Consider the following 14142-nt stretch of genomic DNA (forward strand, 5'->3'; position numbering starts at 1 on the left):
GCTGGGGCGTCCGGGATGTCTCTCTCCACCTTGAGGGTGCAGGCCCTTGCCCGTGGCTTCTCCCTGGCTCTGCCAGTGCTGGTGCCCCTGCGCCTCCACAGCTCTGCTTCTGGTTCCCGGAGTTTCGGGAGGTGGCAGGTGGGAGATGCAGGGCCAGTGTCCTTCCAAGCAAGCGGGTCACGGCACTGTCCGCGTGTGAGCAAGTCCCGAGGTCTAGCAAAGAAGCGTGTGGGCGGGGCCCACACTCCTGGCACACGCGCACCTCCCTGCCCACCCTTTGGTCATACTGGGGGGAGCCCGAGGGGAGATCAGCTGAGGGGCATCTCCAGCCCAGCACCCAGTATAACTCAGAGCAACTACTGTTTCTGCCACCAGGTTTCTCACCCAGAAAGCCTTTAGGACAGGGTGGGGTGATGACAGGATACTGGGCCTGGAGCAGAAATTTGGCCCAGTCCACCCTTCCCTGTGGGCCCACATTCCTGAGCTCTTTGGTGGCAGGAATGACAATTAATGCAGTTAAAAATTAATCCCTGAGAGTACCAAGAAGGCCAGGCTCAGGCGGGGCCTGGGCACAGCAGGGAGACACCCCTGGTCCCTGCTCCCCTCCCTTCCTCTCTTAGGGAGCCTGGGTAGGGCACAGAGCTGAAGGGAACCTCCCTCCACATCCCCCCCCCAGGACGGACCTCTCCTTGGAGAACCACACATCCGGCCACATCCCTCTCCCCTTCCCTGAACACAGGCACTAAGGGCCAAGGCTCAGGAGAGGCCACAGGACCTGGACCTCCCTTCCTGCTCAGAGCCCCAGGGCCCACCATGCAGGGCCCGCTGCCCCTTCTCCTTCTCCTCCTGGCCATCCTGGGCAGCACCCAAGGAACAGGTGAATGCTGGAGGGTGCATGGGGTGGGAGAGGCTGCTGAGGGAGGGCCGCTGGCGGGTGGCAGGGCCCAGCTGAACGCTTGCCCTCGAGAGGCATGGGAAGGGTGCTGAGAGGAGGGGCACTGCACCCCTGACGGTCCTGGGCACACTTCTGGACCCCCAGGGCCAGGGCCAAGCCTGATTCTGAAAGTACAGCTGAAGGAGTCTCCTCAGGCCAGCTCCCCCTGTGACTCTAGCTTCCCAGGACTGCTCAGCAAGGTAATTGGGGGGGGGGCAGGTCTGAGTCCCTGCCTGGCCATCTCCAGGGTGGAGGACCCTGCCTGTGCCTCACCCTCGACTCCTGTCCCCAGCTCTGCCTCCTCCTGCGCCTCCCATCAGGGACCAGTGTCACCCTCCATCCCAAGGGACCCCACCACCACCTCATCTGCAAAGCCTGAGAGCAGCTGCACCCGTGCTGCGCGTGCCGTTGTCTTCAGCAGGCCCTGCAGCTGGACCGGAGTTGGGGGTCCATGGGCACAGCCGGCAGACTCTGATACCCCAGTGCTGTGCAGGGGGCCCTGGAAGGGGTGGGGTGGTCCCTTCAATACCACAGCTGTGGGCCTACGGTACACGCATGCACACCTCCACCTGAGGCCTTCAGAGGACCCCAGAATAAAGCAAAGTTATCAAACTGCGGCTCCACCCTCCTACACGCATGCACGCACGCACGCACGGCTGCATCCTACCCCATGCCTGGGGAGACGCTAACTGTAGCTTTACAGGCACCCATCCAGCCTGTAGGCGCTGGGCCGGCCTTGGTGTGCACAGGATTTCCACTTCATCCTTCTGGACTTAAGCTTGGGGACTCCGGAGTCAGAGACCCCAGGCAGGGATGCTGACAGACGAGAACACCCGCTGCACTGTCCCCAGCTACTGGTTCACACAGGCAGTGGGACGGGCAGCCCAGGGCAGCTGTGCAAGGTGGCCAGGCTGGCCCGGGAGCACGGGCAGCTGACATGTGCCCACTGGCAGCGTGGACACGCCACACAGGTGTGTGAGTCTAGGGAGGATTTACCTCATCCACAAGACAGTGATGTGCTGGCCACGCGGGGCATTGAGACATCTGCTCTGTCCTCCCTGCCCCCAGCCACTACGACCACCACAGGACAGCACAGCGTGACTCCGGGAAGGCAAGAGTTCATTCCTGGATAGGGCTTGGCGGTCGTGGGGGGGGGCAAACCAAGGGGCCATCTGCTTCCCCCAGCACTGACCTGGGACGCCCAGCCCCGGAGGTAGTCAGAAGGCTCCCGTGGAAACCAGGGTCCACAACGTCCCTGCAGGCACCTGTGAGCAACAACCTCCCGGGGTCGGCGTACAGGTGCCCCAGACAAGTTGGCAGGCGGGATGCCTGGACCCCCAACAGGTTTAGCAGAAAATGAACTGCTCCTCAGTCTGGTCCCTGGCACTTAGGACTGTGACCCCATGTATGGTGTCCAGACTCCTCCGAGACCCACCTTCCTGCACTGAGAAGGCGGGACGGCGCAGCGCATCACAGGTGCCAAGGGTGACAGAGATGCTGGGTGCCCCACCCTCTCCCCTCCTGGACAGCCAGGGAGGTTCTGTCCGCTCCCCACAGCTCCTGTGGACACCAGCACTGCTCTGCCCCACAGAGTGCAAGTAGGGGGAAGCACACCCCTGGGGACAACCCTGGAACAGGAGCGCGTCCCCGTGAGGCAACAACTCAGTTCCTTAAAAAGCCCGTAAGCTCTCACCATTTTCCAGCAGAATCCTGTGACAACGGCAGAGCCTTATAACTTGCTGCCGTGGCAGCCACTGCCACGTGTGGCTGCCAGCACCTGAAGTGTGGTCAGCCTGCTGAAGCACGGCACAGCGAGTCTCCCATGTGGCCACTGCGTCAGCTAGTCCACTGCCCCATTCCGCAGTGCTCCCCTCCAGCTGCCCTGGCTCCCAACCTCTCCCAGAGCCCTTCAGCCACCGTGCCCGGGCGTGGCCTGCTCGCTGCAGTGAGTGTCCTCAGAGGCCCCGCAGTGGCGCTCTAGCTTTGCCCTGTATCTGGAACGTGGCTCTCCAGGACTTCTGTGCGGCTAATTCTGTACCTCCCACACACCGGTCCTTGCCCCCCTCTCACCTCCCAGGATCTACATGGCCCCCCATGCCATCACAACCTGCTGACACACACACACGTACACTGGCCCCTCGCCCTCCCCTCCCCTCCAAACTTCATACTCCCTTATGCTCACTGCTTCCCTGCTGCCCCTGCTCGGATAAAAGCTCGGGGACAGGGCACTTTGTCCCCTCTGCTGATGAATTTCATGTCCAAATAGAACCTAGCATAGAGCAGGTGCCCAAGAAGGACTCACAGAGCCCAGGGAAAAGCAGCAGCCCCACCCTCGTAGTGTCCTGGGGGGCCACAGGCCCAGTGCTGCAGACCGCAGCAGACACTGGACCAAAGTTGGAAAGTGGTCAGGCTGGCAGGGACAGCTAGAGGGCCAGGCCTGCCCCGGCAGACAGGCACCACGCACCACCGGTGTGCAAGTCAGTGCGAACAGAACGTGCTTGGATCTGAGCTGCCTGCAGGGACATACAAATTACCTTGGGTGAACACATTAAAAGTGGGGGCCCCACTCCAGAGCCCTTCCTGGTCACCCCAGTGGTGGCAGAGCTGTCCTGAAGTCGCTTTCACCACGAAGCTTGGCTGCCACAGCCGGACAGGGCCTGCACCAGAGCTGGTGACAGGTATGGGCCACAGGCGGCTGCTCACACTGTGTGCCAGCACAGGTGGACGGGTCTTGGGCGGGGTTCCAAGGAAGGAGGGCAACTCGGGACACGCTCGCCATACATTGCACACCAGCGACCTGGGTACCAGAGGACCAGGACCTGCACTCCACGGAGCCTGGATAGGGTGTGGGGAATGGCGGCTGTGGGGCTCTGGCACGTGGCCTTGGCCAGAGGCACAGCCCACTCCCCATGCAGCCTGCAGCCCCTTCTCAGCATTGCTGGGCACAGACCAAGGAGCAGGGAGCCCTGCAGCTGGGGAGGGGACGAGGGGCCAGAGCTGCTGGGGCACTGTGCCCTGGGACGCACCCAGCAGGGTAGGCGCAGCCCAGCACCCACTGCCTGCCACGTGGCCTGGAACCTGCAGCCGGGCAGCCTTCCCCGCTTTCGGCCGAGCCTCCCAGGACCACGGAGAGGCAAGAGTCCCCAGCAGGGGAAAGCGGCACCAAGGAGCACAGGCACACACACGGGATCTTGGGTTTATCTCAATCTCCTCATTCCCACACGTCCAGGTGGGCCAACAGGAGCAGGCTAGGAGACAGACAGCACGTGCCCTCAAGCCCCGGTGGAATGGCCGGTCCTGCGGGCTTCTGCACCCACCGAGCAAGGCAGGTGGCCACACTGAGGTCTCCGAGCTCCCCTCGCCGACAGCTGACGATGACTGTCCTCAGGCCAGGTCTGAGCCAGAGCTCAGCACTCTCTGGGGCCGGGAGGGCTGTCCACTAGCTGCTGCAGGTGCGAGGCCGCCTGCTCCAGCCTCGACAGTGCCAGCCGGAGGGCAGAGAGCTGGTGTGGAGACGAGGGTGAGGAGGGTCTGACAGCCCGGCCTGGCCCGAGCTCCCTTGCGCCCAGGCACCGCGTGGCCTCCCGAGCCTCACCCTTTGCAGCCTCCGAGTCTCCGCCTCCCCTTCTGATGGAGTCCGGGTGATGAGGCCATTGAGCTGCTCCTGCAGCTTGTGCCTTCGGGCAGCCAGCAGGGGCAGCTGGGCCTGGGGGTCCACCAGGCCCTGGGTCCACGTGGAAAAGCTAAGCTGTTTCTACTCCACCAGCGCAGCGACCCCTTCCCCAGCCCTGCCCCCTCTGCCTGGGCCCCTCTTCAGTCCCCGTCCCTTCCGGTCACCTGTATCTCCACGTAGAGCACAGCGCTGTCACTGACAGAGGCCTGGGCCCAGCCAGAGGGAGCTGCTGCCCCCGGGAGCAGGAGGCCTACAGTCCCACAGTGGCTGAGGGTTCCCAGGGGCTCCAGGAAGGCCTGGAAGAGAGCCTGCTCCGCTGGCTCCGAGCTCTGCAGCAGCACTGGGGAAGAGGGTGGGCGGGCGGGCGGGCGGCACGGAGGGACGCCAGGGCCCAGGTGTCAGCCCCACCTCACCTGCCATCCTGCCCTGGCCCAGGCCTGCCCTCTCCCCAGCAGCCCCCTCTTCCTGCAGATGCCCAGGTCCCTTACCTCGGGGCCGGGCCTTGGTGAGCTGGTAGGTGTCCCGGAGAGCCCGCAGCACCTGCACAGCCTCCAGGATCTGGGAGAAGCGCCGCTCCAGCTCAGGCTGTTGCCAGTGCTCCTGCCAAGGGGACCCATAGTTGGAAAAGGGGGTCCTGGGAACCCACACGAGCCCTCCGGACCCTATCTCCAACCCACCCAGCCTCAGGCCTTGGGTCAACAGAGCTGCCCTCGGCAGCACCTAAAACGCTCCACTGCCAGGAACAGGGCAATGGCATGGAACCCACTGAGAAGGCTGAGGAGACACTGGCTGGAGTGTTTCACGACCGACTGAAAAAGACCAAGCAGTTGGAATTTACACATTACTCAGCTGGGTGTGGTGGCGCACACCTGTAACCCCAGCACTCAGGAGGCTGAGGCAGGAGGATCACTGTGAGTTTGAGACCAGCTTGGGCTGCAAAGTGAGCTCAAGGCCAGCCTGAACTGCATAGTGACATCCCGCCTCAAAAACACACACAAAAATTAATAATAATTATAATAATTTAAAGCTTTCAAAATTTATAAAGCCGACATTCAAGGAAATCTATTTCTGGATGAACTTGTAACATTTATCGTCGTCATTACAGCTAGGCTGAGATCTTGGGAATACCCTGTTGCTAACTCAACCTTCATCACTGCTGTGACATTTGTTATTGTTCCCATCTTAAAGATGGGGGAAACTGAGGCACAGTCACATGGTCAGGAGCAGCAGCCTGGCAAGAGCCCAGCCCCTGCCCCATGCTGTCGCTGCCCCCAGACCCTGCGGCTGCCACCTGCAGAACCACCCGACTTCCGGGCCGCAGTCGGCACCACCACAGGCCCAGCCCCAGACTCACCAGGCTGCGGGCAGTGGGGTAGGGCGCGATGCAGATGCTGGGGGCGGGGGGCCCACCCGGCCCGCGAGGCAGCCGCTGCCAGAGCTCCTCGGCCAGGAAGGGCATCAGGGGGGCGAGGAGGCGGAGCCCGACGTCCGCGCAGGCGAACAGGACGTGCGGAGGCCCTGGGGGGCGGGGCGCCAGGGACAGCGCCGGCTTCACAGCCTCCTGCGGGCCAAGGGTCAGACGCAGCCCTGAGGGGCTGTCCCGCAGCCAAGGTCCCAAGAGGGGCCCAGCGGGCCAGTTCTGGGTGAGGGATGGCAGCACCCGGCACGCGTGGGCCACCCGTCTCCAGAGCGGTGTCACGCCACACACATGGGGAGCCCAGAGCAGCGACTCCCAGAGGTGGCGAGAATGGGGTCCCAGGGGGGCCCGAGGTTCAGGGAAAGTCAGGGCTGGCTCGTCATAAGGGGTGGGAGTCAGCAGAACCGAGAAACAGTGAGCCCAGCGGAGGCAGCAGCACCGGCCCTGCTGGGGACGGGGAAAGGCGCAGCCCCCACCCCACCCCACCCCACCCCACCCCCACCCGAGGGGCTGTGCTGGGAACGCTGGGCACGTGCGGTCACAAGCCCCTCCCCCACCCACCCCGTGACTCTGGTCCCGGGAGGACCCCAAGCGTGGGCCGGCCCATGGCCTCCATGCGACTGCAGGGACTGTCCCCCCCAAGCCTGGAGGAAGTCCCCGTCATTTGTCCAGGTGACAGACGGGCAGCAGCCCCCGGGAAGAGGGCACCAGGGCTTCCCCGCACTTCCCGTGCCCAGCTGGGGGCAGTCGGGACGGCCACCTCAGCGCTCTCAGGCGCAGCCCGGGCTCACGGCCGCTCACCAGGTAGACATCGCAGAGCCTGTGCAGCCAGAAGTGGTGCAGGGTGTGGGTGACGAGCGGGAGTTCGCGAGCGAGGAAGCCACGCTCACACTCACGGGCAGCCCGCGCCAGGCAGCTCAGGATCCAGGCATCCACGGGTGAGGACGGGGCCAGCTGGGGTCGGGCGGAGGGACGTCGGGGCCCATCCTGCGCCCGGCTCACCTGCCTCCTGCCCTGGACGCGTGACCCCCGCCCGCCCCCACACGGCTGCCTCTCTCACCGCCTCTAGGGGCTGGGGTACAAAATTCTCCCCCAAGGCACTGAGGATAAAGCGCAGGGCATTCCAGATCTTGTTGCAGAACCTGCGGCAGCTCTGGACCTCAGGGACAGACAGGTGCAGGTCGCCCCCTGCGGGGAGAGGCGAGGGAGCGCGCTTGGCAGGGGCCAGCCTCGGATCCTACCGCCCCCCAGAGGGCCGCTGCCAGCTCACCGGCTTACCCTGCACTCCGTGAGAGCACAGTGTGAACCTCAGGGCATCCGTCCCACACTCAGGGATCCCGTGAGGAAAGTCCTTTCTCTGCAACCAAGGAAAACGTGGAGCCAGATGCCTAGCCAGCTGCTACAGATGAAGTCGAGGCCTTGAGCAGGACGCCTGGCGGCGCAGGTCTCACCTGTGCAGCGGTTGCAAAGGCCAGCTCTGCAGGGTCCAGGTTCCCAGCTCGCAGCTTCACCTGCAGCTCCTGGGGAGGTGAGGGGGGTCACGTGGCTGCCCCCCTGCTGCCACCCCCTCCCAGCAGGCCTTTCTCCTCAGCCCACCCCATGCCTGCAGCCTGGCCTCGCATGCTCACCTGCAGGTCCGCCCCGTGGATGATGTCCCGCGGGTCCAGCACGTTCCCCAGGGACTTGCTCATCTTCCTACCTTGCCTATCCCGCACCATGGAATGGAGCAGCACCTGGGGACGTGTGACAGTGGGAGCTGGGCCTCTCCCTTTATGGGGTTTGGGCAGGAAGTGAGTCAAGGAAAGGGGGCTGAAGGACAGGCATGGGGCGCTGCAGGCAGTTACCTTGCTGAAGGGCAGCTGGCCTGTGAGCTGGGTCCCCAGCATAACCATGCGGCCCACCCAGAAGAGCAGAAGGTCACTGCCCGTTTCCAAAAGTGACAGGGGGTAGAAACGCACAAGGTCTGCGGTCTGGGAGAAACAGATGGCAGTAAAGGATCCCCAGCTCCCTGAATCTGGGGGCCCTGTTGGCCACCTCCTCCATCACTCGCCTCACCTCTCGGGGCCAGCCCAGGGCAGAGAAGGGGAAAAGAGCCGAGGAGAACCATGTGTCCAGGACATCAGGGTCTGAGGATGAGAACGGGGTGGGGACACCCGAGCCCTGGTGTCCAGCACCTCCCAGAGTCAAGGGCTCCTTGTTCCCTCTGGGTTTCCAGACACCCCTTCTCCCTGACCCATGCCACCAGCACCACACACACCCCTCTCCAGGGTCAGCTCAGCCCCTGGCCTTCCGGTCAGTGCTGCTGCAGCCTCTCTGGCCTCGGCCTCCGACCGCCCGACCACCCAACAGTCCTCTTCGCCACCCTGCAAAATTAAGAAGTGACGGCATGAGGAGGACCCACAGCAGCAGGCATAACGTGGCCTTCGTTCTGTGTTCTCCTGCAGTCTCAGTGACTGGCCCTCTCGGAGTGAGAGGAAGACACAAGGGCTGGGAGCGTTCACCATGGTCGGCGACCAGGCCAAGGTTGTGAAACACGGGACAGAGAGGAACTGGGCCAGACCCTGCTATTCTCCAGCTCTCCCACACCCGGCTTCCTGCCACCAACCTCTGCATGCTCCCCGACGACCAGGTAGGCAGGAATCCGATGGCCCCACCACAGCTGCCGGGAAATGCACCAGTCCCTACCAAAGGACACGTGAAGCTCAGCACCTCGTAGTGCTGCCCACCCGTGGGCCTTGCCCTCAGCCTTACCCGATGTGGGCAAACCAGTGCTGCCAGCTCTTCCGGTGGAAGGAGGGATGGAGCTCCAGGGCCCCTGACGCCACGGCCTATATGGACAGGGGCTGCTGCCAGTGCCACTGTGCCTGCACCTCCAGGACAAGGCAAGGGGCCTTGCGGTGGCTCCATACCCAGTGGGGGCCTCAAAAGCTTCCCACGAGGACCCCGAGCATGAGTGAGGGCCACCCTGCCCCCACCTATGCAGTGCCTTCACCGCCACGGAAGGTGCACTGGGCACCTGTTCCTCCATCCCCGCCCAGGGGCTGCACCCCGGGCCCAGTCCCTCCCTGCACTGAGCCTCACCTTGGCAGCCTGGTCCCCCATCTCCTGGCAGCGGACAAACCATTGCCTCTTCAGCAGGTACTCAACCACGTCCCCCGAGCGGCTGCAGGAAATCAGGATGAGTCCCACTCACCAGGACGCCATTCCCTGAGGGCCCAGCATGGCAGTGACAGAACCCACAGAGCCCAACATCTCCTTTTGGGTGGCCCTCAGGAAAGAAAATGGTGCTACCTGCAGATGGGCAGCACCATGGCGTGGTCCTGGAGGCCCCGGAACAGGCCCCGCTCCCTCAGTGCCAGTACAATCTTCTCCCGGGCCACAAATCGGTGGACACCCTGGAGGACGCAGAGGAGGAAAGAGTAGGCCTCCAGAGATGGGGGGTAGTGGGACAGGGCGGAGGGGACCGAGGAGGCCTGAGCTTGGTTCTACCTGTAGCCAGCCCCCGCAGGGTGACGCCATGGTCCCATCCTCTGCAATGACACTGACAGGGCGCAGGCCATGCCGCGCCCCCATCTCCGCATCAGCAGGACTGTGAGCAGGTGTCACTTTCACTGCCCCTGGGGTTAGGAGGGCAGGGAGGTCCGAGGCTGTCCAGGTGTGTGGGGGCCCCGACTGCGTCGCTGCCATTTCTTTCTTTTTTTTTTTTTTTGCGGAACTGGGGACTGAATTCAGATCCCTGCGTTTGCCTGTCAAGCGCTTATCCTACTGAGCCGTCTCCCCGGCCCCTACTGCTATTTCTGCTGTCTGCTTCTGTCCCCTCCCCATGGCTCTCTCCCTCTGCAGCCCTGGTGCCCACCTGTGCCCACATGTGGCTGAACAGCAGCATCCGTGATGAGGGGGAGAAGCTGCCCTGTCAAGGGGTGACGAAGCTGCTGCCCGTGCAGGTGCTGGGGGGAGAGTAGGGGGTCAGGAATGGCCACGGGGTGGGGGGTGGGGGCTCTGGGACGGGAACCCCGCAGCACAGTAGAAACCAGAAAGTGAAGACAAGAGAAAGCTGGGGCCAGGGAGATAGCTCAGTAGATTAAGCACTTGTCTGGCAAGCGCAAGGCTGAGTTTAAGCCCTGGGGCCGAGAAGGAAAAAAGGCAAGCAAGAGCTAAGCCAGCCTTTCCTCCAGAGGCAGGATGAAGAGGGTCCTAGGCTCTGGGTCTTCAGTCAGATTTGGACTCTGCATACGTGCTGCCCCCGTGACACTCCGAGAGGATGTGTACAGCAGCAGCCCGACACCAGGGCAACACGAGCGTGGCTCACACGGGAGCGGGCCTGGCTGTATCTGGGCAACTGCTGAGCAGAGAAGAGGTCACCATGAAGAAGAGGGGGCTCCCAGGCACAGGGCACACCCCGTAGGGCCAGCACAGATTCCCAATACGTGCTGCTGAGCACAAGCCCAGCATTCTGATGGCTGCGCAGTGAGCTCAAGGCCAGCCTGGAAGGCAAGGTCCAGAGAGAGCTAAAAGCACGGCGGAGGGCTGGAGACACAGCTCCAAGGCTGGGGCCCGCCCGGGAAGTGCAAAGTCCCACATGCCGTGCCCGAAGCGCCGTGAGGACGCCTGTAATCCCAGCCTTGGGAGGCTGAGACAGGAGGATCACTGCAAGTTCGAGACCAGCCTGGAGGCCACAAAAGTGAGCACAAGGCCAGCCCAATCTGCATAGCGAGACCTTGTCTCTAAATAAATCAATGGGAAAAAATATATATAAAAACACTGCAGAGCCCAACTGAGAGAAGTTTTTTTTAAAAAAAGGAGCCAGTTCCTTAGAGGGAAGGAAGAGCAGGGCTGGGGTCCTCGAAGCACACCACGTACTAATGGGGTTCTCGCAGCACACCGCGTACGAACGGGGTTCTCACAGCACACTATGTATTAATTACCGCATAGCGGGAATCATTGGGGTGAACAGCCACCGCCACATCTCCGGGCAACGTCTCCGGCCTCGTGGTTCCCACAACGACTTCCGCATCTGAGATGGACATTTGAGCATCTACAGCTGGTCATCACACTCGCACCGCACCCTAACACTGCTAAATCGGGGAGAAGTGGAAGCAGGAGGGCAGGGAAGGGCCGAGGCAGAGCGGTGAGGAGGGCAAGCCGGAGCCGCACGCACAGGGGCCAGAGGCCCGAGCGGCACCAGGGGAGGGTGCACGGACGCGGCTGGCACAGAGGCAGGGGCAGCAGCAGGGACACGAGGGCCCCGCCAGGGCCAGGATCTCGGCCTCAGGGCCCTCATCACAAGTGCTCTCCCACGCGCTGCAGGGCGGGCCCAGCCTCTGCTGCAACAGGCTTCGAGGCCCTCCCGGCTCCTCGTTCTTCCCCGCGGGGCAGTGGGACGCACACAGACCGCACTTCAGAACTGGCTGGGCTGCCGTCGCCTTCCTGCATGGAGGGCACTACAAAATCCCACTAAGCTCCCAAGGACACAGCCAAGCCCCAGGCCCCCGCGAGCCCCACACCTCGCACACACCACCTAGGTTCCCTCGGGAGACACGCCGCAGCCTGAGAAATCACAGGGACAGGAGTCAGCCAGTGAGCCTTCTGAGGACCACACTCACCAGGCTCTCCGTCCACTGGAAAGGCGACAGAAAAGAGGAGTCCAAAAGACACAGGACTGGGGCAGCCAGGCAGCTGGAGCTCTGTGCGGCCAGACAGCGCCCGGCTCTCCACCTGCCGGGCCACAAGACAGTCAGAGCCACTGCTGCAGGGAGCGCACAGCAGGGCACACGCTGCGGCCCTGCGGCGGGCGCCATGCCCATGCCCTGCAGCCAACTTGTGCACAGTTACAGCAGCTGCTCACTCAGCACTTAGCGACAGCAAGGCGGGCATTCTGTCATCCTCTACTGACGGTTCAGAAAGTGGAGGTGAAGAGGCTGCAGAGCCTTGGGACAGCTGTGCGCCCCTTAGTGACAGCTGCTGGCTGGGGCAGGCAGCCCGCAGGTCTAGCTCAAGAGCCCAAGACCTCCCCCAGGGCAGCTCTTCTCTACCTCACCTCCACATCTGAGATGGCTGATCTTAAAGCACACGACCAGTTGACAAGCTGGCGGTTCCGGTACAGCAATCCCGCGTCGTAGAGTCGCACAAAAGCTTCGGTCACAGCCACGGAGGAGCCCTGGAAGCACCTGAGGGTCCACATCTGAAGCACCTGGCAGTCTTTCTCTGCCATGCCTCACCTCCCCTGCCCAATACGCCCAACAGCCTCAGCCCAGCCACAGCCCTAAACGCACAAGGCCTGCAGCGCCTGGCGCAGGACACTCACGGCATCCATGGTGAAGCACTCCCGATCCCAGTCCAGGGACGAGCCCAGGGCGCGCAGCTGCTCGCAGATGTCGCCTCCTTTCCTGCACCCCAAGTGAGTCGTCACAAACGTGTCCCAAGGCCCTCCCTCATCCCAGTGCCATGATGCCCATGGTGCCACATGCTGTAGGAAAGTAAAGTGGGCACTGGTCTAGCTTTTAGATGCTGACGGAGACCCGCGAGAAGACCCAGGCGGGGCTTTCCAAGGTATCAGAAGTGTGAGGCTCTACAGGAACCGAGCAGCGGCAGCCACTTAAGGGCGCTCCCTGAAAGATGCACAGAAGGCAGACGCACTATGGGCCTGAGAGAGGAATGCTTCAGGGGCAAGGTGGTGCAAGCTAAGCGAGAAAGGTGAGAGAGGACATAAATGCACAGGCACACATACGCCTGCACGCACACGTGCACATTCTGATGCAGATGCACGACACACGCCCGGACGGGAGGCTGGAGGCTCTGCCGACACCCAGCCAGCCCCTCACCAGGGTGCCCTGGCCACCTGCCAACCCAGCCCGCACTGTACCTTATTTCCCGTCAGCACGGAGCAGCCGAGGTGCCGGCAAACCAGCTGACCTGCTGTGGCTGAGCACAACGCCCCAGGAGAAGAGCAAGAGCCAGACTCGGCAGCACCCGGGAGCAGCAGCAGCCAGGCCAGCGGCTCGAGCCCTGAGCAAAGCCCACGACTACTGTAAACTGCAGACCGTGGATGGGACTCCCTCAGAGTCAGAGCTGGAGAAGAAAACCAGTGCAGCACCCCCGACGCTGGAGAGGGTGCCAGAGGCCACTGAGGGAGGGCTTACTGCGCAGGCCTCAGCCACAGAATAGCGACAGAACCTCACTTCAGGGTCCCTAGTGTCACTCTAGCACAGCGACTAGGTGAGTGACAGTAACAGAGAAGGTGCAGGAGAGATACAAACCCGAGTTCAAGGTCCAGCTAGGACACACAAGGCCACACTCTCCACAGCGAGAAGCCAGCCCTGGCAATGTCGCCTTCAGAAGCAGCAGGATTCAAACGCACTGGCATTAAGTAGCTCAGTCTGCTTGAAGCCCTGCCCCGCAGCAAACACAGAGAACAGCCCTGTGTCTACTCTCCCATCACCACTGGGGGCGAGGACGTGCCGGCAAGGTCAGCCTGGCTACACAGACAGAAGGGCACCTCACAGAACTACAAGCCATGAGCCAGCTGGGGAAAATGTGGCTTGGCTGGATTTCGAGACTACAGATCCCAGAGGGAAGAAAACCAAAAACATTCATTCACATAGACACGGGAATTGTTCTTACTGGCCTCAATTATTTTCTTCATTAACTTTTTTTTTTTTTTCACATGCATGGTGTTTTATTCTTTCCAGAACGGTGCTAAAACATCACTCTAAGGCTGAAAAAAAAAGCTTGAAGTAGACAGTTTTATGAGGATGAGTTGTAACACAAGTGATGTTTGTTTACTTTAAAGAATCCTCAATCTTGGAGCATATCAGGTACCAGTTGGTAGTAGCACCCAGGTTTCCTGAAGAGCCAGACATCATTTTTCTCCTGTCTGCATAGACTTCTTCTCATTAGCTGCCTTCTGCTTTTGTTGCATAATCTCAGAGTCCCTCTGCTTTCGCTGAGAAGTAGTCAAGCTGTCCTCTTTTCTTTTTCCCTTGCTTATTTCCTGGGTTTTCTTCATATTCTTCTGGCGGGCAAGTTCTCGCTGATTGCCGCGGGCCATGCCGACCACCCCGCCGCGTCTAGGAGAGAGCAGCTCAGACAAGCAACGGCTCCCTCGCACGCTCGGCGGCC

The 14142-nt window shown here is 62.1% G+C and overlaps 2 protein-coding genes across 4 annotated transcripts in view; both read right to left on the minus strand.

Moving 5' to 3' along the window:
* Positions 1 to 4119: 4119 nt before the first annotated feature.
* The window catches only part of Vars2 (valyl-tRNA synthetase 2, mitochondrial), a 17136-nt gene continuing 7113 nt past the window's right edge, over positions 4120 to 14142 (minus strand). For all 3 annotated transcript variants that reach the window (XM_023721835.1, XM_004624506.3, XM_023721838.1), the window contains exons 8-30: positions 12329 to 12410; positions 12062 to 12181; positions 11628 to 11739; positions 10950 to 11038; positions 9881 to 9971; positions 9514 to 9641; positions 9316 to 9419; positions 9106 to 9187; positions 8776 to 8852; positions 8630 to 8705; positions 8282 to 8387; positions 8080 to 8150; positions 7869 to 7994; positions 7653 to 7757; positions 7476 to 7544; positions 7303 to 7381; positions 7085 to 7212; positions 6826 to 6978; positions 5962 to 6168; positions 5096 to 5207; positions 4772 to 4947; positions 4530 to 4658; positions 4120 to 4437 (exon numbers count right to left, since the gene is read on the minus strand). In XM_023721835.1, the coding sequence (XP_023577603.1) occupies positions 4342 to 4437; positions 4530 to 4658; positions 4772 to 4947; positions 5096 to 5207; positions 5962 to 6168; positions 6826 to 6978; positions 7085 to 7212; positions 7303 to 7381; positions 7476 to 7544; positions 7653 to 7757; positions 7869 to 7994; positions 8080 to 8150; positions 8282 to 8387; positions 8630 to 8705; positions 8776 to 8852; positions 9106 to 9187; positions 9316 to 9419; positions 9514 to 9641; positions 9881 to 9971; positions 10950 to 11038; positions 11628 to 11739; positions 12062 to 12181; positions 12329 to 12410 (2518 nt within the window). In that variant the 3' untranslated portion in view covers positions 4120 to 4341. The remainder of the gene's footprint in view (positions 4438 to 4529; positions 4659 to 4771; positions 4948 to 5095; positions 5208 to 5961; positions 6169 to 6825; positions 6979 to 7084; positions 7213 to 7302; positions 7382 to 7475; positions 7545 to 7652; positions 7758 to 7868; positions 7995 to 8079; positions 8151 to 8281; positions 8388 to 8629; positions 8706 to 8775; positions 8853 to 9105; positions 9188 to 9315; positions 9420 to 9513; positions 9642 to 9880; positions 9972 to 10949; positions 11039 to 11627; positions 11740 to 12061; positions 12182 to 12328; positions 12411 to 14142) is intronic.
* Positions 13704 to 14136, minus strand: LOC101584069 (small EDRK-rich factor 1). Its single transcript, XM_004624326.2, has one exon. It carries the CDS (start codon positions 14069 to 14071, stop codon positions 13883 to 13885), a length of 189 nt encoding a protein of 62 aa, XP_004624383.1. The 5' UTR covers positions 14072 to 14136; the 3' UTR covers positions 13704 to 13882.

Source organism: Octodon degus, unplaced genomic scaffold (assembly GCF_000260255.1).
Source record: "Octodon degus isolate 3935 unplaced genomic scaffold, OctDeg1.0 scaffold00005, whole genome shotgun sequence".
In the NCBI taxonomy this organism is placed as follows: domain Eukaryota; kingdom Metazoa; phylum Chordata; class Mammalia; order Rodentia; family Octodontidae; genus Octodon; species Octodon degus.